Consider the following 25,231-nt stretch of genomic DNA (forward strand, 5'->3'; position numbering starts at 1 on the left):
AAACCGGGCCGCCCGCTGCCCGCACTCCGCTCCCGGGCCCGGGCCCGCCCGCGTCGCAGCGGAGCGGAGCTGCACACATCACGAGACCCGGCCGGCCCGCGGCCATCCGCGGCCTACGGCCAGGCCAGGCGGCGCGCCGATCCCGCCCGGGCGCGCGGCCGGGGCGGACCGCGGGCGGAGCCGCGCGCAGGGAGCAGGCCGCGCCCCGGGGGCGGCGTTGCGGAGCGAGGAGGCGGCTCCGCAGCCATCGCGCCTGCCCGGCCGGCCGCGGAGCTCGGCTGCAGGGGGAGGGGGGTGGGGGGGCGGCTCGGCGGCGGGTCTGCGGGCCGGGCGGGCCCCATGGGCGGGTGTGTGGGCTCCCACCACGACTCCTCGGGCAGCCTCAACGAGAACTCGGACGGCACCGGAGGTGAGCGCCGGGCCGCGGGGCGGGCGGACGGGCGGGTTGCCCCCGGCTCGGCGCGGGGACCCCCGGCGGGCGGGCGCTGCGGGCCGGGGCCTGCCGAGGGGCCGGGGCCGAGCGGGGGGACCGCGCCGCTCCGCGCCCGCCTTCCCCGCGCCGCGCCCGGCCGCGGGGCTGCCGCCCGGGCCGCAACTTTCCCGGAGCGATGTGCGGGCGTGCTCCGAGCCCTCGGCCCCCGGAGGGTCTCCCCCCTTTCGCCGGGAAGGGGCCGGAGCCGGGGGGCCGACGGGCGCGTGTGCGCCCCGCGGTGCTCCGCGGTCGGATCCCGGCTGGGGGCTCTGCTGCTCTCCCCGCCCGCAGCGCTCCTGCAGCGCACGGCGGCGGGGCAGCGGCCTTCCCGGGGCTCCGGAACTTTGTTTTCTTTGGGTTCGGCTCCTTGCGGTGCGTGGAAAACAATTCTTCAGATAACTCAGGTCCTGGCGCTGTCGTGGGTTGGGCTCTTTTCTCTCGCTTTTTATTTTTTTCTCTCTTTATTCTCTCCGAGAAAGATGGATGCTTTCTTCTAGCCTGGCTCACCCTTGCTAACAGTCAGCTTCCAATGACTTCAGAAGCTGGAGCGGTGTGCTCTCGCTGTGTGGAAGCGTGTGCACCTCCTTTGTGCAAACACTGCTGCGGTGTGAGTGCCTCAGCCCTTGTGCTTCCCTCCACCTAAACGTCTGACTGATTGCCTTTTCAATCTGAGGTTTGTGGACCCCTGATGTTCTCCAGCAGAGCTGTATGTGCTGTGCGGTCGTTTAAAGTCAGCCTGCCAGCACTACAGTTGGTGTATCGGTCGTCCTTGCACGTACAGGGGCCACGGATTCCAGGCTGAAAACTGCTGACCTAGATCTGCATCTTCCCCCTTGCCTTGCAGAGTGTTATTTATTGGTTTGGTTTCACTTCAGGCAGCCCAGCTGGTTGGTGTTCTGTCACATCAGTGACTTTACCATCATTCCATAATATATATACAAAAAATGCAGTGTGTACAGTTACATCTGAAGCGGCCACCTGCTGATTAATGCCAGGTACATAGTTTACAGAAATACCAGGAAATCCAGCTGTGTGGGATTTAATCACATCATTTTCATTAAAGGAAATTGCATAGCTTTGTCTAGTACAAGTCTTCCTTGCTCTTTGCATCTATTTTTTAAAAAAGTTATTCTTAAAAGCTGTGTCCAGTGCTAAGGAAATTTATCAGCCAGTAAGAAATGGAAAACTGAGTCAGGGACGTGGAAGTCAAGGAAAAAGAACAGCGGAAATCTTCACGTCCTCTAAAATCTTGACAAAAAAAAAAAGCCATCAGAAAGCTGTGTTGGCAGTTTTTTGAGGCAGGTGTTATGAGGTAAGATTGTGTCACAGAAATAGCTGTGGTTTAATTTCCTTACTCTTATCTTGCCTCTGATGTCCAATGAATGAGATAGGGGAAAAATAATTATTATCAGCATTTGGCAGATGTTGTAAAATAGTAATGCTGCTTTCTTACGTGCTTGGTAGCAGTGCAGAGGTACGTGATTTCCATCCAAGTTGTGTAAAGATTGCTGTCCCAAGAAGACTTAGTTGGAGCACGTTCCTGCAAACACCATGCATGGCATGACACGCTGCAGCCTTTGGGTTAATAACCCGCTGTGCTTGGTGCATCAGAACTGCAGCTGGATTCCTCAAGATTGTGAGATGCAGATGCATGTCAGCTGGCTCGTGTTGATTCATGCTCTGAGGATAATGTTCCTTAAGGTTGTCTTGCTGAAGTGAGAAGTGATGTAATTTCGGTTGAATTATGTGCTTCTTAGGACTGTCTTAAACAATGAGCTGCAGTGTGCGATAGGCTGTTCTGTAAGGCTGCGTATCTGTTCTGCTTCTCCAAAACAAAAGAGGGGAGGTGGGGATATAGGTTAAGAGGCAAGAACTTCAGTACCTCTTCTGTTACATTTAACTCCCAAGGCACTGAAGTCCTGCCTTTGCTAATCCTTAGGGTTACGAATTCTGAAAGTGTGCACATGCTGAGAATGAAATCTGACTTGATCTCTGGAGGAACCTTTTGTCTTAAGGCATCAGAAAACAAACCAGCTGAAGTCCCAAGTGAGTGTCATTTTTGAGCCCTTCCTGGACAGAACAGCAGCCTGCTCATCCTGATAACAGGGCTTACTTCCTCCAACTGCTGTTTTGTGACCAACTCAAGTGTAATCACTTTCAAATTGCTGTCAATCAGCAGGGCTGCCTCATTTTATAAATCTTAGGAAGATTTTTTAGAATAGAAATGTTCCAGTTCCAGCCAGAATGTTGCTGCTGATAGACTTACTTTGGAGGAGGTTTGTTTTTTTTCCTCAGAACAGGAAAGTTTCTTAAAGAATGGCAAGCAGTCATGAGATTGATTAGATAGTAACAGCAGTGCTTGATGTCGCATAAAAGCGGGAGCCGGATCTCAAGTCTAATTCATACCAGCCTCAATCTATTACAGTGCAGTGAAGAGCTGATGAAATCCTGCTAGATGATATCACTGGAATTAAAATCAGAATTTGTCACATCCCTGTATTGTCCTCCGAGCTTTTGTCAGTCACCGGCACTTCCAGTTATTTCCCTGCTGCTCAGCAAAGCTGACAGTGCCCTGACTGTGTGCGGTTCCTTTCTCTTTTCCTATTGGAAAGGTCAGAGAGATGCTTGCGTTTATCCAGAGAACTATTTAATGTACTTAGGTGTGTCTCTGAGCGTAAGAACAAGCTAATCAAATATACCAGCTCGTGTGTGTGTACAGCTTACTGTGTGATCTGTTCCCATTGACCAAAGCAGGAGGAATCTGTCACTTTGCAAGAATTAAACAGATGCTGCTCTGCCCATCCTGCTGGAGATGAAATGGTTTCTTTGGCTTGATACCACCTGTTTCATTATCACTGCTCTTTTTAGTGGGTTTTCATTTGATAGAATAGTTTTGTTGTATTTAGAAAAAAAAAAATCCTGTTTAAAGCTTGGGGCATTATTGTCCAACAGAGCTGCGTGGTGGTGTGAATGTCCTGGACGATGAGGTGGATTTATTGGAGACTCTTTAAAGCAGATAAAAAGAACAATGGGAGACGATTGTACACACAGATGTTTTTTCCCATTGCTTTAGCTCAGCTGTCTCCTGTCAGACATTCCAAGCTTTCAGGAGCCAAGCAACAAGTCTCCTCTTGCTGTGCCTTGTCAAAGGTGACGGAATTTCTGCCGAACGGGGAAATCGGGGGAGAAATAGCTGCTCTCTGGCTGCGTGCAGCTTGTGTGATGACCTCAGATATCTGTTCAGAAAAGCTTTGAAGCATTGGGTTTGGAGTTAACTGCTGGAGAGCTCTACGTTGTGTTTCCAAGCATGCTCTAACAGCTTATCAAGTTAAGTTTGGTTTGGCATGAAGCAGAAAATTTGCATTCCCACGTGCAAGTCCTCTTCGGAGGGTTCTTATTTCTTTTCCTTTTCTTGGAGAGGAGGATGGGAAAGGTTGTGAAAGAAAAATGAATCCATTCATTTTCTTCCGGTAAACTCTCACGTCTGTTCCTAGTTGCAAATGACTTTGTCTTACTTCCCGAAGTTCAGAGAGAGTTATCTGTGGAGAGTAACACAGGGCAAGAAATGTGATGTCCTGACGTGCTGGCATGACAAGTCATTACAGATTAAGTCTCTCGGCTGTGGCTGTCTGATTGCTGCTGTGCTCTCCTTGTCGGGATGCGAGCTGCCTGTTGGAGCTCTTATCGCCTTCTTTGTTAGGTAAGACGATGATTCTGTTTGAAATTTGTCTTCTTTACTGCCGCCCCTATCACCCAGCAGTGATAATGGCAGCAAGCGGAAATAGGGCTGCACATCTGACTGCTGCACCAGAATGTGTGAAAAGTATCAATTATTTCTGCAATATTTGGTGCAGTGCTGATGCTTCGTTAAGTTCTAGCAAGCCACATGCCAGGCTTGACTTCTGCTTTCACTGGCTGGACAACGGTTTCTGAAATATCTTCAGCTGAGTGGCATCGTGCTGTATATCACATGTCTGATCTGGAGTTACAATAACTGCTTTCATGGTGCTTCTATGGAAGGCTGACCAAGGGAATTTGCATATTAAGTAGTCAGATTTGTTGCTCACAATTGCACTAATACAGTAGGCCCATGCACAGCTAGCACAGGGCTTTTAAACAAGGATCTTATGACTGAGCAGTTAATAGCATTTGGTGCATACCCCGTATGTCAGCATACAAAGAATCTCCCAGATTGCATTTTGCAGTGGTTTAGCAGTTGATTGCAAGCCATGGATAGTGTGTGCCAGTTCATAGCACCTTCCTGGGATTGTGGTGTTGTGTGAAACAGGTTGTTTGGGACTTCAGGTTGTTCCTGCTGTTTTATAGTGCAGCCCTAAGATAAGGTGCTGTTTTGCAACTGTAATGCTAAATTCAGAACAAGCATTGGGCATCACATCCTACTGTGTTTTTTTGTTTCAAAATGGAATAAGAAGGCTTAGTATGGTTCTCACTGTAAGTCTCTCGTGATTTCCACAACAGTACATGTGGTTTTAATCAGGGCATTTTAATAAAAGCCATTAATGAATGACTTGGTTTTCTAATGGCTGGGCACCCTCAGCCTGCTTGGGTTCAGTGGGATGTGCAGTTTGGCACAGCCAGCACCTGAGGATCACTTTGATACCATTTGTAACCTCGTAGACTTTGTTTTTCAGGTGTTAACAAATAGCTCTTAGAAAATGAAATGAGGTATTATTTTTACTGCTAATAAGGGCTGACTAATGCAGCTGTTCTGTTTCCTTTTTGGCATTGTTCCTTTGTGTAATTGTTTGTTTGGTTTCTAGATGAAGCAATTTGTTTTAATTTCTCTGCTTGGGATTTCGGTGTTGAAATCACTGAATATTAAATATAATAAATTGAACATTCTTTGTGCTTTGGAGATTTTTGATAAATGAAAACATGTTATTCATTGCCTGTTTGAATAAACTCTAAAAAATAAAATCAGTAATCCCCTCTTATTGCAGCGGGATAAAATGATAGCTATTATTTTTCATATGAATGTTGAACAATACAATTTATGAGTCACGAGTTATAATACAATTGAAGCCAGAAATAAAGATCTGCCTTGCAGTTCGGTCCCAGCCATTGCTGCAGGTCCTTTTGCAAGTACCAGGAAGGATGAAGGAAGCCACAGGTGCTCTGATTGCCCAGCTTTTAAAAATAGACTAATTCTGATTCTGGAGAACTTTGGACCAGATGTTGATGTTCCAGCAATCAATGCAGCTATTCCTTTGTTTAAGTATCACAGTTCTTTTGCTTGGAGGGTGTGAAATAAGAAGCACTTTTGCTCTGTCCTGAAGTCAAATACTTATATGTCACTTAGGGTTTTTAGGCAGTTGTTACCTGCTAGTAACCAATAGCAGCATCTCCTTCACTTAAAATTCAGGCTCCACTGAAGCAAGTTCTTACGCTTTATTTTCTTTTTCCTCTTAGACTTCTGTAGATTTGCTTTTTCTTAATGTTATACATACATAATCTTGTAAAATATATATAAGTTTGCAAATTTTGCTTGTGCGTGCTACAGCGATGGATGATTTCATGGCCTTCTGGGCAGGTAGGTACTGACCTGGTACCTCATGATCCTCCCAGTTCTTTCCCATCACATTACTGTGACTTTGAGCTTGGCTGCTGTGGTGTGGCCATCCTCTGCTGCAGGTACCAACATGAATGCTGCTGTGCTTTGTGGCTTTCCGAAGAAGTGCTCTGGAGGAAAATGCAGTGGGTTGTTTCCATTTGTGCTGGGGATAGTCCATGAGAGTCTAACTGAAAAGTACAGCTGGGTGTGCAGCAGGAAGCTTTGCTTTTTCAGTGGCATCCCTGCTCCTGGAAGGGAAGGACGAGAGGTTTTCCAGCTGGAAGTCCTGCAGCTGGAAAGAAGACCATGTGGCATCAGTTGGGTGCATGTCTGGCAAGTGTCAGCCTAAAGGCAGGAGCCACTGGTTTGCTTTCATGTGCAGGTGCTTAGGGTGTAGTTCATGGACGTTTGTTTTTTCTTCTTCCAGCTGGAAGCCCTATTGGTCTTAAAGGCACATTATGAAAATAAGCCTTTCGACATGTTCCTGTATCTAGTTTTAAAAGCTATTCCATTTAGACAGTTCTCATCATCTTATTCATAGTATGCACGCAGTGAGCAGGATGAGCTTGATGACTCCCCAATTTGGGGTGCTGGAAGGTGGCTGACCTTGGGTGGGTGCCGGGCAATGCGAGCAGTGTGTGTGCACACGTTGGGCTCTCAGTCCTCTCTGTGCTCTGTTTACTGACAACACACGGTCTCTATTTACTCACAGTGATGCTAAGCCTTGGGTGTTTGCATTGCCCTGCAGCAGCAGTGCCATGGCCCCCGTTACCCTCCATTGGGGACCAGTGTAAGGACTGGAGTGGTCATTATATGGTATGGGAACAAGGCAGGGCTTGGAGACCTGGCTTCAGCGAGCTGGCCCTTTCTGTGAAGCATGCAGAGCAGAAGGAAAAATAAAAAAGGTAAAGTCAGTAACCTGGTTTCTGGCTGTTGGAGAGCAGCTTTACTTGCACCTTGGGGTTTCCAGTTACAACTTAATCTGCTGCGTGTATGTTGTCTGGCTGAAACCTAAGATTTGAAGGAACACAAATGTTCCACTGCTTGAGATGCAAAAGAAGCAAAGGTTTGTTTGTTTACTTTAAAGAAAAACAGTTTTTCCCTCACAGTGTGATTGCATTTCTGGTGTGAGAAGTGCAGAATTGAATTCAGTGCTTCATACTGGTTTATCAGAGATGGGCAGAAGCAGTACAAGTGACACATCCAAAAGCTACCAGCTTGTGTTACTCGTACAGTTAACTTGCTTGTACAGTTAATGGAAAACACCTCTAACATCGCCTGTAACTGGATATTTTACTGTCTTGACCTGCTTGCAGTAAAATATGCAGGGATGTCTGATGTGGTTTAAGGTTCAGACAGATCCTGAATTTTGCATTTCTGCCTTTGCTGACCCTGGGCTGATCTCCCAGATGTTACCTGGCAGCAGCTCTCTCTCCTTGCAGGCTTGGGTTAGGGCTGTGTGAGTGAGCAATGGCCAAAGGCAGAGCAGTGCAAACCGTGTAAGTGGATTTTAATCTGTTTCCTACCTTTTGAAGTGAACTAAAAGCTCTGTTCTAAATGCTGAGTGGTGCTGGTATCTCTTAGGCTACCTTAAATATTTGAAATGACATAAGCAGCCTGTCATCCCGAGGCTCTACAGTATTGAGAGAAGCAGAGCAACTGCAGACTGTGCAGGTAAGAAGTGCAGAAGCACCTAATACACGCCGTTAATGAATTTGCATCCATTTGACCCATTGGAAGCTAATGTGCAGCATTTGAAAACTATGTGAAGTACAAATACAGGTGGAGTTGGGGGAGGCTGTGCTTGCTTATTAGACTACTTTTTCAGCTCCCCCATTCTTCTTTTTCCTCATGTCCTTTTCCCTTCCCACGTACTCAATGAATGTGATTTAACAGGAAAAACTCAAAGCATTGCTTGGAAGCCATTTGTGGGAGGAGATGGGAACAGTTTAAAAGGGAAGAATCATTTCTTCCTGAGAAACTCAGATGTGTGCTTATGTGTGCATATGGGTATACATGCATATGTGCATATAGACATCGTTGTGCTGAAACGAGGTAGAAAGGAGAGGGGCTGGGAGTTTCTGCGTGAGCTATCGTGATTTTCCCACATTCTCAAACTTGAAACAAAAGGCCCTTTACAAATGGCAGTACTTCAGTGTTTTTAGTACTTCAGTGGTTTTAAATGAGAACAGGTGCTGCCATGGAGAAAAAGATTACAGGCTAAAGCGTTTGGAAATGTACGGTGTAATGCTGTACAATGCATATTTCATTTCATGTTTCATAGAGAGTGTTTACTCTTAGTATATGTTCCATCTCCCATTACTGACATTTTTTTCTATAAGTAACTAAAATATTGCTCATAATTATTAACATTTTCAATTTGTAATCTCAAGTAAATGTCACAACTGTAAATAATTTGTGTAGTGCAGAGAACCCGTAATGTAGGAAGGCATTTTTCACCTTTTTCTCATTAGAGATGCGTGTTCTTGGAGAATACTCATAGGGTCTGAAATTGCATCAGAAGCAGAGCACAATAGTTCGGGGCTGGAAGCTTGCTACCTTTGTATTTTTAAAATTCAGTTGTGGAACTCAATTTCTGCTCTCACGCTGTGATCAAGGGCACTCCAGATTCATGAGAAGGATCTCTCGTGGCATTTACTTTGTCGCTTTATTTTTCTGCCATAGAACTATCATCTCCTGTGATTTCTTGTCTGTAGGGATAAATACAGTCTTTTTGTAAAAGAGTACCTACAAAACAGTGGATAGCACCTGCAGCTGGCAAATGCCATTTCCTCCTGCCAATTTTTGTTTGGCAACGTGCTGCTTTTGAGCAACTGAGCCTAGTGTGGACCATTGGTAACTGCAGAGTAATGCCTATCTGGCGAAAAGGTAAATAGTTGAAGAAAAATGGCTAATTCACATGCTTACAGTAGACTTATAGAATGGCTTGGGTTGGAAGGGACCTCAAAGATGGCCCGGTCCCATGCCCCGCGATGGGCTGGCTGCCCCCCTCCAGCTCAGGCTGCCCCGGGCCCATCCATGGCCTAGGCCACCTCCAGGGATGGGACAACTGCAACACAGAATGAATTGTGAGATGAAAGCAAAGGAAAATAAGCTGTTTGGAAATGGGAATGGCAATGAGGAAAATGATTTGGAAGTGATAAACATTGCGTGGAGGTTAGACTAACAATTTCACTAACACTTGCTGGATGCACTCTCGAGGAAGCTATATTTGGTGGCAGCAATGGTTAAACATGGGTTGAGACGAAGCTTCGCGCTCCAGTCCTTCACACCTCTCTCTCACTGTCCTTCTGCTGCTTTTAGTGCTGTTGTGTTTGGGACGTGAGCAGAACGCCCTGCTGCTGAGGGCCAGCAAGCTGTGCTTTGCATTGCGTGTGTTGTGCTCTGAGCGCCCACCACAGGTGGGGAACTGTGGTCCCAGCTGGGGGCTGGCGCATCCAGGGCTGGGGAAGGGGAAAGCTGTCAAATCACTCTTTAAACTTTTTTTAAGAAGTGGGAACTGATTTGAGTTACATGTTGATGACTTGGCTCAATAAAACGCATAAATAAATTTTATTTTTATTTTTGTTTTACTTTACTATATGCTTATAGATTACAGTAAAAGAACATGGCTTGCTATTCGCTAAGGGCTTATGTTCTGTGAAGTGTTCATCAATACTGGCTGTTGCTCTTAGACAAGTTAAAATAATCACTTGAGATAAGTTCTCTTATTTGCTCATTTGTACATCAGTTTTTCACATCTGTGTATCTTCATTGTATCCCTGTCCAAATCTAAATCTAGTTCTGGTGCCAAAACAGCTTGAGTTCCAACAGAAAACCACATGTGTATTGAAATTTCATTGCTCAATTGAAGTCACATGCTTTGAATCAGTCACGTATTGTATAGCCTCATGCTGATGGTACTTAAGACAGTGATGGAACATTGCATTAACACGACTGAAACAAACACATTCATTGTACATATCCAAGGCATTCCAGCCGCTGTATTGATATTACGGCACAGAAATAGCTCCAGAAGTATTACAGACTCAGTTTCTGGCCTCAGCAAAATGCCTTCAGAAAGGAACAAGAGGGAATTCAGAATTTTGGTCTCCCCTCTGAGAGAAGCAAGGAGCAGCACTGTCAGAGCAGGCAAGCAGGGATGTTGTGGTTCAGCATCTCAAAGGAGCACTGAAACGAGGGGCCTTGGGCTGTAGGGAACCCACCAGTTCTCCAACGGTATCTCACAGGAGAGGCTCTGAAAGTCTTGGTTTTTCTCTCAATGTGAGAAGAACAATACAGAAAAGAGTTTATTTTTCTGTAAACCTTTCAAAACAGCTTAACTATTTTGAGATTCTTTACAATTTATTTGAATGGCATGATGGCACGAACCCTTTGAAAACATACCTGGTGCTCCTACTCTGTGATGAGGTGCCGATGGCCTAGGCAGCTCCAGAGAGGTCATTATAGAGTTAATGCCATGTCTCCAAACAGGTTTCCAAAAGCTTTTGTACAAAAGCTTATTTCTTCTGGGGAAAAAGCCTTATCAAAATACTCCAAATACCCTTTGAGTTAATTTGCAGTGAGCAGGAATACTGCAGTGTTTCGTGACTTGCTGCGACCTTGTGGAGCTGTCTCGGATTCTCTTCTGCTGCTGATTTCTTTGGGGAAGCTGTGCTGGATCACACTGTGTGAGTAAAGACACAGAGTCCGTGTTGGACGAGCTAATGAGCACGGGGTAGATTGAACCAGCGGAACAGAACCGGCCCCAGAGGGTTCATACTCAGATGGCCCTGAACAGTCTTCTTAGAGGCAACTTCTGCATTTTCTGTTTGCATGTACCGGTTTTTGGTCAAGTCGGTCTGACTAAAAGTGGTTTTCTTTGATTCCTTTTCCTCCCATCTTGCTTCTGTTGTCACCTGACTTATTTACCATTAGTCAGTGCTCTGAGCGACCTTGTGTGAAGTGCTAACTTCTGCAGTGGTTGGCTATGTGGGCCTTCCCTCACTGAAATCCAGAGAGATGTCAGCAGAGGTGAAGCTCAAGTTCTGTGTTTGTCTTCCTGGGATGTTTCATATCCTTTCTCATAGGCTTACTAGTCTGCTGTGCCTAATTCTTCCAAATAACATACTTTCTGGGAACTGGTTTTAAATTCAGAAGGAGGAGAAGTCATAGCTTGTGGTTAAATGGCCAACAGAGCTTTTTATGCAACTTGAAAAGGGAAATACTTTACTGATGTTTGGAGAGTCAATGCCCGGCACTGGGGAAGGCAAAGCAACCTTATTTTAAGTAGGAATAATTTATATTCCCTGTTTAACTTTAAAATAGTGAGTGCAGCTTAGTTTCGCCATTGGGGAATTCCAAGCATATCTGACATAAGTCAGTTAAGTGTGGATTATTCACCAGGCAGCCGAGGAGTAGAGGTCTGGTGGTGTGTTAATTTGTGAACCCAAAGGGAAGCTGGCCCTTAAGCCTGCCAGGTCCTGCTGCTCAGTGCTGGAGTAGCAGTGGCACATGGGAGGGCTCTGTTACTGCCCGAATCCAGACCCCAGGGCTGTTGTTCTCTTCCTGTTGTTTGTACTTAGGGAAACAAGCATGCTGTAGAACTGTGGAAGAAGCAGTAGTGTTTTACCATCTTGGAAAGGTATTACCGAGAGCCAGTAATTAACATGAAGCTCTGCTTTGGTTAGGAAAACACGATGGGTACTTGGGGCAGTGGGGGCGGTTCAGTTCCTGCAGGCACCTCGCCTTGTTAACGTATTTTGGCAGCCTTCGTGCAGAAGGATGCTGTGAGAGCTGCTGTCTGATGAACAAACCCATTAATAGTTTTTGTTTATTTGCTTTTATAGAAGTAATGATGTTTCAGCTTGAACCAAGGTTGTACAAAGTCCAAGATGACAGTGCTGGCAGAGGTGTCTGTGTTTTCTGATTCAGTGCTGTGTCAAACAGAATGTTCCCTATAAGAAATGCTACCGACCAACTTCATCTTCTCTTAAACTCTTTTTCCAGGGTTGCCTACTCAAATATGCTGTCGCTATCTGATTGCTCTTCCTGCCAAATTTCCCAGCTGAATTCATCTCCCATTGATAAAGTGTGCTTCTAGTGGCTCAGTACAGCCACCCTTCATTCTTTCTCATGTTGTATTTTGTTGTTATTAAAAAAATGAGACAATAAAGGATTTTCTCCAGCGGGCGGTGCTCTTCCATGCAGGTCAGATTTAGGTATTGCCCCACCTCTTCTGTTTTGTTTTGATGCGTTCCAATGCAGATTCGCTTGTTCATTCTGAAGGATAATAAATAAAGAACATGGTTTCTTGGAAAACAGCTATTTTCTAAGAAGAGTACTGACTATTATGTATGAAAGTCAATTTTATTGCTGAATAGTGAGCCCACATGAACAGGCTGTTTTCGATTAGGAGAGCAAATGCTGTTTTTATTCTACAAAATGTGTCTTAGGATGATTCAGTAAATGGTTCTGGGCAGTGAATATTCTGCATTGCTTTTGAGGACTACTGGCAGGCTTAAGAGAACCCTGCCTTGAGAATGGGATTAAAGATAGTTATGCCTGACACAATCTAAATTTCATATTATTTTCACTGTTTTTATAACTCTCTATTGAATGATGTGTTAGAGGGGAGTAGGGAATGTGTGATGTTAGCAAGGCGTGCTCATTACAGCTGCTTAGAAAACTTAATCCTAGCAAATATCTGCTATCTAGGAGTAGGCATACCTTGAGCTGTATGAGCCAGAAATCGGCCTTGTTTGTTTGTTTGTTTGTTTTTTAACTCAGTGCCTACCAAATGAATCAGAAGGCACAAGCTATTCTGTGACAGCTGAGAGGAAAACGCCGTGATCAGGGGAAGGGAATTGCAGCTCAGTTGTAAAAATAGAAGTCTGTTCAGAATGCAGGAAATCAAGTTCAGGTTTAGTGTGAAAAGAATATGAAAAGAATAAGAAATTCTTTCTGGTGGTTTCTCCATCAGTGTCAAAGTAGCTTGTACTCACCATGGACATACCCAGCAAGGATTACTCTTCCCACACCAAGGGAATCTTTTGTTTCTTGCTGCTTTTCTGGTTGTCTTAATGGCCTCTGTTGCTAATAGTGCCTAAATATTGCTGGAAAAGGGAGGGTCCTGGATGCTGGCCATAGTTCTCTGAACCAGAGATACAGCCTAAGAAGTAAAGAGAAACTACTGTCGGAAAAACCCCCTTGCCTGGGGGCTGGCTGTGATAACAGTGCTGGATTGATGGCTTCCAATCCCGGCCGTACGTTTCTAGTTCTTAGTTTTGATACAGGCTTTTAAAAGCAAGAAAACTCAAATGGTTTCTTTGTGTATTTGTTCTATTCACTGGGGGATGTGAATGGCTTTCTTTCATGTTTACAATGACATTGCTGGTGTCAGGGAGGCAGCAGTGGGGTCCCTGCTCGGCCAGGCCCTGGGTGCAGGGTGCCCTGATTGCCGCTTTGCAGAAGCAGCGTTCTGTGTGCATAGTTTGCTCATTAGAGCATAGCAATTAGCAAACTGGGTGAATCAAAAGTGTTCTTGCAGCCAGTCGTTCTGCGAGTTCTTCCCTTAGCCTCTGTAAGCAGCATTTTGCTCAAGGCTTTCAGTATTGCCTTCACCTAAACAAAAGAGTTGTACCTGTGCAGTAAATGTATGGAACTTTGCAGGAGGTGGCTTGTTTTCAAATGGCCTGAATAAGAAGCTCTTTTCACCAATGTTCTCACACTCATTATCTGCCAAAATTTCTTATCCTTATTTTTAGCTTAAGTGTATTTTCTCATCAAGAAAGGGGAAAGGTTGGAGAAGAGGCGTCTGTCTGATGATGCCTTACCCTCAGGGCCAAAGACTTCACCTACAAGAAGGTGTACTTGGGAAGTAGGAAATCTTTGTCAGAGTTTTATATGCCTAATACTGACAAATAGACACAAATTTTGCAGCATGGTCTTTTGAAATTGCTTGGGCATTGTATGTAGAGCATAAAATAGCATAGATACTCTTTGTGCAATTCTAGAGAAGTCCTGCTTTAGATAACAAAACCTCCTATGAGTTGTTCTGAAGCTTTACCTGTTAAATAGCCTTTCAGAATGTCTCGATATCCGACCAGTCTGTAAGTTCTATCAGTGTTAATCTGATCAGCGGTGAAAAGTAACTAAACCAGTAGAACATGTTCAACTTGGCCTCTGCTAAAATACAAAAAATACCAAGCAAACCACCCCAAGCCCTTGAGCAGAGTTTGTTTCACGTTAACATCATATGCTATTAGCTTTACCATCCTTCATTATACACATTGTGCACAAAAGAGAGGGATTTCTCTGCATTTACCGCCAAAAGAAGGCTTACTCAAAGGTAGTTGTGCTAACTAATGGTGAATTATTGTTATTATTAAACTCTAGCTACTTCTGAATTATGTGGCAAGACAGTATGGAAAGTAAACCTTTATTGTTATTACAGAAGAATAATTGGCTGAAAGATGACCCAAAACCCTCCCATTCTGGGTAACATTTTCTCTCCTTTACTTTTAAGATAGTAATTGAAAATCATTTTTACCATAAAAACTCAATTCCTGGCATGTTTTAACCTTTCTTCCATGATCCACGTTTCCACATGGAAACCAGAGCCAGGAGGATGGCTGGCACCATGTCACTGTACTGGAGCCTGATGGCACGAGAGGGAACTGCATGCCCCAGTCACAAGCTGGGACACATGGACAGGTGCTGGTGTTAGTGGAAACTGTCCAGCTTTGCTTATACTTGAGAGAAAGCGCTCCTGATCCTGTTTTCATGCTGTTAGGAGATGCTGGTCTGGAGCCATGTTGAACTGCTGTGCTGGAGGCCACGGCAACACCCTTGGAGCCTTCTTTTCCAGGCTGACCAGCCTCAGCCCCAGCCTGTCCTCACGAGGGCTGCTCTGTGTGCAGCAGTTGGGCCAAAGCAGAACAGCTACTGGGCATGAGGTGAAACTATTAAAACATCTCTTAAATGGGAAGCACATCGAAAGCATCTAAAAATTGATAAAGAAATCATTTGTGAGGGAGTGTGAAGCAGTAATTTCATCGTGGAAAAACTGCCTTGTAAAATAGAGCTTAGTGAAGCAGCAAGTGTAAGAAACAGAGCTTATTGATTAAATCCTTAAATGTTTGCTTATTGTGTCTTACCCGTTCCTTACACTGAGCAATTGCCTTTTGGCTTTCCAAATGGTGGAACATAAAGCAGAACTGTAAAATTAAAATCATTAACATAATGTATGTTTGGTATGTGTGTCAGGTGAAATTCCTATTTTCAGTTCATACTGATCTCTTAATTAACTGACAAGCTTAAGTAGCTGAGATGCAGTAGCAATGCATTTAGTTAATTGGCTAATGTGAAATTCTATCCCTGCCAATAGCTGTCACTGGAATAAATTCAAGGTACAGTGTTGGGCCTTGTTACCAAGCTAATTTAATCATTGATCTTTGTAAAAAACAATTGACAACTATGGGCTTTTTGTTCTTTCCCCTCTGGAGCTGGTGACATCTGAGCACACCTGGCGCTGTGCTTCCCTTCCCAGCTCTGCTGGAAAAGGGGGAAGCCTTCAGAAGTAGCAGCATCACAGTGTGTGCAGCTAGATGTGGTTCTGCTGGCAAGGGCTTGCTGGCTGGATGTCAGCAAGATTGCACCTAATCAGGGTGGAACCAGCTGCATTGTTTAAAAAAGTTAACAACTTAATAATATTCTTATAACTCTAGCAGGATGAAAGATAAGGCTGTCTTTGATATGTTATCTTTTTCTTACATAAGTCCTTCCAACATCAGCAAAATTGTGGTGCACTGACTAGAGAGCAGATAGGCAGCAGATGACTCTGTCACTTGGTGGATGCGGGGAACTCGTGTCACCTCTGTGCTGCCCTGCTGCACGCAGGGGCTCAGCGATGGCACCGCTCCATGGACGCAGCCTCTGGGAAGCTGGGCTGTGCTCTGAGCTGAGCCTGGTGCTGCCTTTGTCTCACTTGAAGCTCACGCAGCTCAGCTGTTAGCTTGCAGGGAAACGCTGCAGCACTTCGGCTGAAAGTTTTTTGGTGTTTGCTGTCCCATGCAGCTGGCCACGGGAACCTCACTGTACGGTTTTATCAGGTGGCTGAAGTTCCTCTGCTAGCGGAACAAGAGGGAAGCTACAGCAGAACCTTGGTACGTTAATAGTGAAGTTGCCAAATTGCATTCTTCCTCATAATGGGAGACAGAATGCCCTGGGTTTTTAGGTAATTCCTGCAGAAGCTTCCTGCTGCATTCCCACTGTGGTTTCCAGCTTTGCTGTGCAGCATGCTGTGAGTGTTTTGTTTTGCACTTGAGAAGCTGTGTTGCTGCCAGGATCTCAGCTGTGACCAAGTCTCAACTTCAACCACATTGTACAGCCTATCTCAAACAGAATCTTAGAATATCCTGAGTTGGAAGGAGCCCTTAAGGATCACTGAGTCCTGCTGACACCTTTTTTAATGGTGGTTGCCATAGGTATCCAATAGGATGGCCAGGTTGTGCGCTGTCATGATGCACAGTGAAGGTCTCAGTGCTTGCATGCAGTGATTTGCAAACACACGAATCTTTATCCTGCTCTTCATCAAGCTGAAAACAAAATGTTCCTATCTGCCAGACATAGAAATAGTTTAGATGCTAGTTTAAAGAGCACTGAAAGATAATTGTATTGATAAGGACAGTCCCTTGGAGCTCATCTACCGCAGAAGGGCTGAAGCTGTGCAGTCAGTGTCTCTGCACTGTGCTTGCCTGCTGCAGAGCAGGATCTGTGTCTCTGAGATGCCTCTGGGGTGCACTCATGGCAGGGCCATCTGGCCGTCGCCCTGCCTGACAGCATCTGGCTCCATGTGCCATCACCCCTTGGCAAAGGTGCTAAGGATTGGAGGTGGCAATTGCTCCCACGGACATTTCCTCTTTCTAAAGATGTACAGTATTAGAACTTTGAGATGAAGACTTTTTGCTTGTGCTTCCAGCAAGGAGCCGGTGGACAGGCAGGGCTCAAGAGTAACCATGATGTCCTTTGAAGCTTTTGCAAGCAGATAATAATGCCATAGAACTAACACTAGGAAATAGTGCTGAATTTCAGTGACAGACCAGTGTGAAAAAGTTCCCTTTGAAAAATTGTTTGAGAAGTTGAGGCAGATAACAATAGAGAACCTCGCAGTGGCTTTTCTTGCATTATTGCTCTACCCTGCAGCACTTACTCAGAGCGTTTGTAAATGTCAGGGTTCGGTGTCCTATTCTCACAGCCTTGGAAGCACAAAAACCATCCTCATAAAATGTGAATGAACAGACCAGAGGCTGACTCTCACCTCTCGCCAGCTGGCTCTCCGCTGGGAGCTGCACCTCACAGACAAAACACAGGTAGGTTCCTGAGTTCTGTGAGCAGCACCTCTGTTATCACAGTGCAGAGCGGGTGCCAGGGCTGCTGGGTGGCTGGACAGAGCCTGTGTGTGTTTTGGGATGGGCTGGGATGCTTGGGTCTGGTATACTGTCAGCGTGCAGATCTCACAGCTTTGAAGCCTTGACATCTTGTTGCAGTAGTTAGTTTCCTTGGAATGTGAGAGGTGATGAGATGAGCTGCTGGAAATCCACGCACTCTTGATTTCTTCTGCAGTTCCTGTTGAAAGTGATGTGAGCACTGGAAGATAGAGCGTAATAGCTGGTGATTAGAGTCAGCTCTCTTCTTTGTCTAGCACATTTGTACGCCTTCATCCTTTCATGTGTTTTATCTCGTGTTGTGAAGCCTCTGCAAGGATCTAGTGCCATGTGTCTGCGGAGTGCCTTCTGTATGACTTGTCCAAAGCTGCCTGTCGTTACCAGCATAACTTATATTTTGCACCATGAAGTTGTTTCTGTACAATGAATTGGTTTTAGAGGAAGATCTTGGGTAAAAGTTGAAGAGAAGCTTTGAGAAATAGGGAAGGTGTGTTCCCTGCTCCTGCTTCGAGTGATGCTCTGTGACACCCACGGTCTGGCACCAGTAGGCAGTAGCCACTGGGATGGTACAGGGATGGCACCTTCATCCCCAGTGGGCTGCATACACTGCTTAGCACCAGCACACTGCAGTCATGGAGGAGCACAGACTTGGCTTTGAGCGATCAGTTCCCTGGCCTCAATTGCTCCTTCCCTTCTGCCACCTGTTTCTTTCCTTCTTTCTTCTGTAACATTCTGTTTTATGACACATCTGTTCAAATACAGAACTTGAATTCCTATCAGGTGATACAGTTTTACTTCTGGTGTTCATTCCTCCCTGCTTCACCATCTCCCTTTGTGAAAAACTTAGTTTCACAAACGCTTAGTTTCAAGCATTACCAGGTGGGTAGGTATACATACATATACAGAATCTGGAAAGTTTGTGACTTTCCCAGTCCTCAGCATCCCCAGAAGCATTACCCTGCTCTAAATACTCTCATGACTGTTCTAATAGACGTTTCTTTCAGTTTTCTTATGAAATCTCGATGTTCCTTCTTTTACTTGTTACAAAAACTTGGTTATTTGGTGACACCTTACATTTGTAAGGCAGAAAACTTTTTATTACTGCCCAGGGACACTTCCTTTCCAAGATACTGTTCTTGCCTTGCAAAAATGTAGCCTCCAAAAGAAAAAATAATGTGGAAAGCAGTAAACATCAGATTCTGCTGTTTTCCCATTGATGTGTAAGCCTGCATTGCTTAATGCAGTTTAGATTGTATAAGCCTATGTGACTTAATGTAATTCAGATTGTCTTCATCTTAGATGCAGTGCATTTCTCCCTACCCTCTCCCCAGTTTCTCTGTTCTTCTGCACCTATCCTTTGTAGTAACTTTTCCTCCAGATGTGATTGTCATTCAGTCTGGAAGGATTACACCAGAGACGGGCACAAAGACAGGTACTAGATAGTGACGCCAAATTACAAGATGCCTTATGAAGAAATTGGAGCAAAATAGATTTAAAATGAGAGTCATTTCATGATAGAGTGCTACTCACTGATTTTGGGGAGGGAAGCCCTTGGGACTATTACTAAAAGAAACTTTATCGGTAGCAATTTATTACTTTGCATTTCATTTGTCTTAGAAAAGTATTTTGTTAGCAACCGATCCTGAACTGCAAAGCAATTTTTGAAACATTATGTTTGATTAGTTCAAATTGTCTGATAGTTAGTTAACTTCTCATGGCTGTCTTCAAATAATTACCCTTTGCTTCCCAAGTTGCTCATCCCCGGGAGGATATCACTTCCACTGTTTTAGCTGTGCATACCTATGGTTTAAGTGAACTGCGCAGGAGCTGCATGCCGTGATCCTTGCTGCCTTACACAGAGCTTGGTCCGTGCTGTCTCCTCAATGATTACTGCTTCTGTCCTCCTCCCCCCTCCCCCAGAGCCTGGTTCATCAGACCTCGCCTTTTCACTGAGAACAGCTTTGGAAAATCTCTCTTTTTCTTTTCTATTCAAACACTCTCCATTTTGTTAATTTTCTGCCCTGCTTTCAGCACTTCTGTTAAATGTTCCTGCTCTTTTCCCCACACTTCATTCAAAATCTTTCATCTCTTAACACTTAAGCAGTTGTCTCCATCTCTTACATATTAAAAAAAAAAAAAAAAAGCCACATTCTCCCAGTGCTGTTGTCATTTCAACATTTTTATGTTCTCTGCTAATGCTTGCCCATATCTGTTCTCAACTTGTGTTCTCCAGGCTGAGGAATCCTCCATGCCCGTCTTGCTCTTGCTGTACATCTGCAGAAGTAAAAGCTGCAGAGGGCTTTTGTTCTTTCAGCTTCTGATAAACACGTGGAGATTAGCAGCTTTGGGCTTCAACCCCAAAGCAGAGTCTGACCAGACCACAGGTCTCCCTCTAAGAATCGTGCTGCCAGGCTCTCCACACCATGTGGGCTGTGTGTCCATAGAGACATTTCTGATGCATGCTTTGGCCAAATTTGGATGTGTTTTCTTGCAAGAGCAGCAGAATTCTGATGCTGCAAGCAACAGTTTCAAAAGAAAAGCAAGAAATTCACAGTGGAGCACTTGCATGGATTTAGCGTAAGCCAAATATTATTCCTAACCTTATTTTAAGAAATAGATGAAAGATTTCTTAGAAAGTGGAATGAGAGGAAAGAAGCTGGCATGAGGATGACTGAAAGCAAAGAGCCCTTTCCTGAGGTGGTTATGCTCAGTTGCAGGAGGTAACTCAGGCTGTTGCGACAGACCGAGTCCTGTGGTCTTAGGGGGTTACCTGGGTGGTTAATAGCAGGGAAAGAAGGAAGATAGAATTCAGCACTGAAGCAGAGATCTACCTGTCCTTCTGTGGAGAGAGTACTTTGTCTGATGTCTCATCTGACTGTTGCATTTGTGTTATTTGATTTGACAGTAAGCCCTCTGGGGCAGAAATATTATCCCATTTGATTATCGAGGGCTACAGTTCATGGGTTTATAAATGAGAAATTATGAGTGCTTTAACTGGATATTGGCATTCAGTCATAGTCTGAAAAGAGTTCTATGTAGAAGCTTTGATGTTCTGTGAAGGACTGTGATTTAAATATCTGGTTTTATCTGCATAAGCTCGCTCAAAGCGTAGATAACCTACGGATTCCATTGCTGTGCCAGGAGGCTGTGGGGAGAGGAAACAAACCTTCAGAATTCATGTTATGAAATAGTGTGAGAGCACAGCGGTATAGATCTGTTCTTCTGAAAAACAAGATTTTGAGTTTTTTCAGGACTTTGGTTAACAGGACCTGCAGTAGGAGCTGCTGCCAAGATTCAGGGGTGTCCTCTACCTGTGAAGAGAAAGCATCACATACCGCTGCACAAGCAGCTTACTTGCCTCTCTAAATAGTCTTAGGCCACTCTCAGGGATGAAACGGCCCAGTAAGGGACGCTTGGCTGGGTAGAGACTTGAGCAGTGCTTGGATTCTGCATGTGTAGGAGCAGCATGTTGCGGCCAACCCTTACCCTGCCCTGACCCCCCCCTGTACACTGCAGGATCTCAGCAGACAGGCATTTTTGTTCCTCCTTTGCATGCTGAGCCCTAGGAAATTCAAGTCTCTTTGCGCTGCCAGTGCAAGAGAACTCCAAATATATTTTTTTGAGGTGTCATTAATGTGCTGACCTTTGTCTTTTTGAAAAGCAGACTGTTAATGGTCTTTATATTTCCATCTAAATAAATCACTTGCCAGAAGATCAACCATTGCCATCTATTGAGACTTTCAATATTGCTTTAGAAAGAGTGTGCCTTTTTGGCATTTAGAAAACAGTTTCACATTTTCGAGGATATTAATAATTTCTTAGTTATGTTGAAGTGATGTAAGATGAAAATTTAATGTGGATGTGACTGTCTATTTGAGACCTTGTAAGCTGTTGTGCCTCTGATATACGTGGTTTAAATGAAGTCAACGTTTTCTTCTGAGCTGTAGTTAACTTCTGAAGTGAGGATTATAAAACTGGCATTGTAAATATCTGACAAACTGCTAACATTCATTTCAGTGCGGATTCTAACTCATCTTTATCAGCTTTATTACAGCTTTGATGTTGTCTAAAACTTTAACGATACAAGTTCATGTAGTGATGTTTCTCTCTAGTGACTGAAAGTTGAAGTGGAAAATGAGAGATTTTAGCTATTTCACACATCACATTTTTTACACGTCTTACTGCTTTTTATGTCGTTTCTGCTCCGCCTATTCACACAGCTGAAGAGATGAATATTTGTTCAGCAGGGCCTAAAGCTTTTAGGGGATTCCTGAAGCGTTTCCAATAAATAGTAAACACATTAAAGACCTTTTTGAATACTAGCTCATGAAGCCTAGTTGTGTTTAAAGGCTTAGTGCTGGCATGGATAGCTTTCACCATCCTTTCCTGCTTGGAAAGAAAAGTTATCGCTGGGTTGTTCATCGCTGCTGTCTGTAGGCAGGGTTGTATTTCTAGGGAAAAGTTACTTGAGGCTGCTGAGGTCTCTGCCTCTTTTGGTCTCTGTGCTGCTGCTCTTGTCTGGTGATGACCCATCTATTCAGGTGCTGTCTTGGGCGGAGAAAGATGGGAAGTGGAGAGAAATAGCCTTATGCAGCTGTGGGACTGCAGGAGTGCCTTAGCCTGCTTCCATAATTGATGTTGGGTAGGAGGAGAGGGCCCAGTGGGATGAATTAGCGTCCATTGAACATACATACTAACAGATGTTAGCTGAAGTAAAATGGAAGATGCCCACTGACCCACATTTGGTGCATTGTCCTGTTTATTCTGTCTGTCTGAAATTTCCATGCTCTGACTGTTAAGCCTTAATATGGAAACAATTCCTTGCTCAAGTGTGTTACCACGTATGTTTTTACAGTTTTAATGCATGCAGTGCATCTTGTCTGGACTGCATCCCTTCACCGTTGTTCTTTGCTGAGCCATCATCAGCTCCCAGCCCACATGTGCCCAACCAAGGCTTGGACCATTAACGTGGGCACTTTGCCAGGAAACTTGGTGTTTTGTAAACACTTAGGTTTGCTGTTTTGAAGTCTACTAAATGGTCAGCACTTTTTTGAAAAGCAAATGGAAGCAATCTTGTGGAAGCAATCCCATGGAAACAACAGGCAATAAATGCTTGTGGTCACTTGAAAGGATTCTGTTTCAGAAGTTTATTATTGTTAGTTTCTGCATGGGGCACAGAATAACGTCTGGAGTGCCAAGCAGTTGTCAGTTGGTACTTTTGATTGTGATCTGACTTAAGTTTCCATGCAGATAAATTCTCATCCATAGTTTTATTTTTGAATTTGAAGAAGACTCATGGCTTCACATAGTTGTAAGTGTCACCTTGCCCTCAGAAGTTTCATTAAATGCTCTATTTTTAATGACTTATATCACCGCTTCTTAAATATGAATATCATTCTGAGCTATGATTTGAAGTAGATGCTTCTGTGGTGCTAGAAAATCAGATTGTATGAGGGGGCAGGCTCTAATGATGAGCGTGTTTTAATCTCCTTAAAGACTGTGTGAAGTCAAGTTGCCTTCTGCATGACCAGACGCTGGTGGTTGGTCCTGAGACGCAGTACTTGCTGCCACTGCTGTCCTGAAAGCAGAGCTGAACGCATGTGTGGCAGAAAAAAATAAGGAGGGAGAAGGAATATCGGAGTAGGATATTTAGGCAAAGTGTTACAGCTCACCTGAGGCTAGTATTTCTGACATATTGAAGTTTGGTGTTCTCACTCATGTCTCTTCCCCATCCCTCACACACACCCGTGCTAAAGAACTGTAATAGAATGTGAAAACATGTGCTGCAGCTAAATGAGGGCATCATAGAATCATTAAGGTTGGAAATACCGCTAAGATTGCAGGTCCGACTGGCAGCCCATGCCTGTGACTGCTCTAAGTCATGTCCCTCAGTGCCACATCTTCCCTTTCCTTTAAACACCCCCAGGGACAGTGATTGCACCCCCTCTCTGGACAGGCTATGCCAGCGCATCACCACTCTTTCAGAGAGTAAATGGTCCAACCTGAACCTCCCCTGGTGGAACTTACGGCCATCACCTCTTATTGCTGGTTACCTGGGGTGCATTGTATGTCTGAATCAAGAGTTGTGAAGAATATTTAGATATGAGATTATCCTTCTCGTGGAATCTGAGCTCTAAAATAAGACTAGAAAGAGATACAAGGCTGTTTGTTATCTGACTCCAACTCTCTGACAGAAAAATCAGAGGATCTGGAGAGACAGTGTGCCTGTTTATGTGCAACGACAGCTGGGGGATGCAGGATGCTGAAGGTAGGCCTGTGTTTGTCCTGCTGCTCTCTGGTCCTTGAAGACTAACCAGGAGCCTGATCTCAGCCTCTCAGCAGCTGAGCTCAGCAGCACATTCCCATGTGAGGCGTTCAGGCCTCAGCGCCGCAGATGTGGGGTGACAAGAGGTCTGCTCCATGGCATGGTAGCAGCTGCAGTCCCTCTGCTCTCCTGGGACTGCCCAAACGCTTCACAGAGAAGGGCTGTCATGACGGGATCCTTACTGGTATCCTAGTAGCGTTTACCTGTCCCTCGGGAACATACCAGAGCCATCATCTAGTGTTTGTGATCTCTCTGTGTTGATGCTGCTGCTTATTTTCAGCTGCAAACACCCTTAACTGCAGTGTGACTGCTGCAGGACGTCTTGCTTCCTCTGGAGACATGTAAGCTGTGTACTCGAGGTTTTGCGGTGGACAGAGCTGCTTTTGTGGTTTGTCATTGTTCTCTTCCCGTGCTGCTGTCACAGAGTCCCATTTCAGCAAGGTTCCTGCTGCCAGTGGGTTCTGACTCTTGCAGGGAGAAGTTCTACCCTGTGTGCACTGAAGTTCAGTCCCTTCTTTGGCTCTGTACCTCAGATGGCAATAAAAGCTTCCCTGGTCCATCTCAGTGTTGTACAGCTTGACTTAATTTTTAGTCTCTGCCGAATAAAGCACGTGAAACAATTTTTAGAAAGCACAATTTTCGTTTTCATTTTCATTTCTGTAGCATAATGGAGGCTAGTAATATGCATCTGATTGCCATCACAATGTATTAAGTGCTCATGAAATGTTTTATACTTGGAATGGATGTCTTCTAGCTTTCTCACGTAAACCACAACAAAGAGCCCATATGATGGGTTCTTTCTGTCACCAGGATATGTCTGGGGCAGATAGTAATGACAGGGACTATTCTGTGTATAGGAAAGAGGCATTCACCCTGCTCCCAGGCACCTCTGGGCATCATGCTTCGACAGGGTTTGAAATAACACCTTGCTTGCAGAAACAGGCAGAAGAAGACTTTTAGTGTGCTCCCAGCAGTGTGTAATTTAAAGCGAGCAGGTAGTTTTAATCCACCAACATTAGACCTAAGTGATTATCTTAACTGGCTTTTGCATAAACATAGCTGTAGTTAAAATAAAACAAACACTCTCATGTTTATTGTGAATGAAGTAACTACGCATGAAAGCTTGACAGAATCCTGGATATTCTTCAGGGATTCATCTTCAACTATTCTAGTGTTCATGCATCTTATTTGCCTTTCCCCACTTGTTCTGAATTAAAACAATTTCAAAGGAGAAGGTACAAAACAAAAATCCTTAGCCTCTGAAGTCCGCATTTAACAGAGCATTGCATTAGCTGAGCAAAATGCAGGGTAGTCCCTCGGCTTCTTTGGAGAACTGAAAAATTGGAGCCCAGCAGGAGGAAGGTGATGTCCTGGAGAAGATTGGCGGGGGAAAAAAAGGATTAGGGCTGCCCAAA

At 44.7% G+C, this 25,231-nt stretch overlaps 1 protein-coding gene across 1 annotated transcript in view; it reads left to right on the forward strand.

The window, feature by feature from the left end:
* Positions 1 to 339: 339 nt before the first annotated feature.
* UBTD2 (ubiquitin domain containing 2) overlaps positions 340 to 25,231 on the forward strand; it is a gene marked incomplete at both ends in the record, with an annotated part of 45,363 nt that continues 20,471 nt past the window's right edge. Inside the window, one exon of the mRNA XM_079542641.1 lies at positions 340 to 409. Within this exon, the coding sequence (XP_079398767.1) occupies positions 340 to 409 (70 nt within the window). The remainder of the gene's footprint in view (positions 410 to 25,231) is intronic.

This window comes from Tetrao urogallus (genome assembly GCF_951394365.1).
Source record: "Tetrao urogallus genome assembly, chromosome: 14".
Taxonomy (NCBI): domain Eukaryota; kingdom Metazoa; phylum Chordata; class Aves; order Galliformes; family Phasianidae; genus Tetrao; species Tetrao urogallus.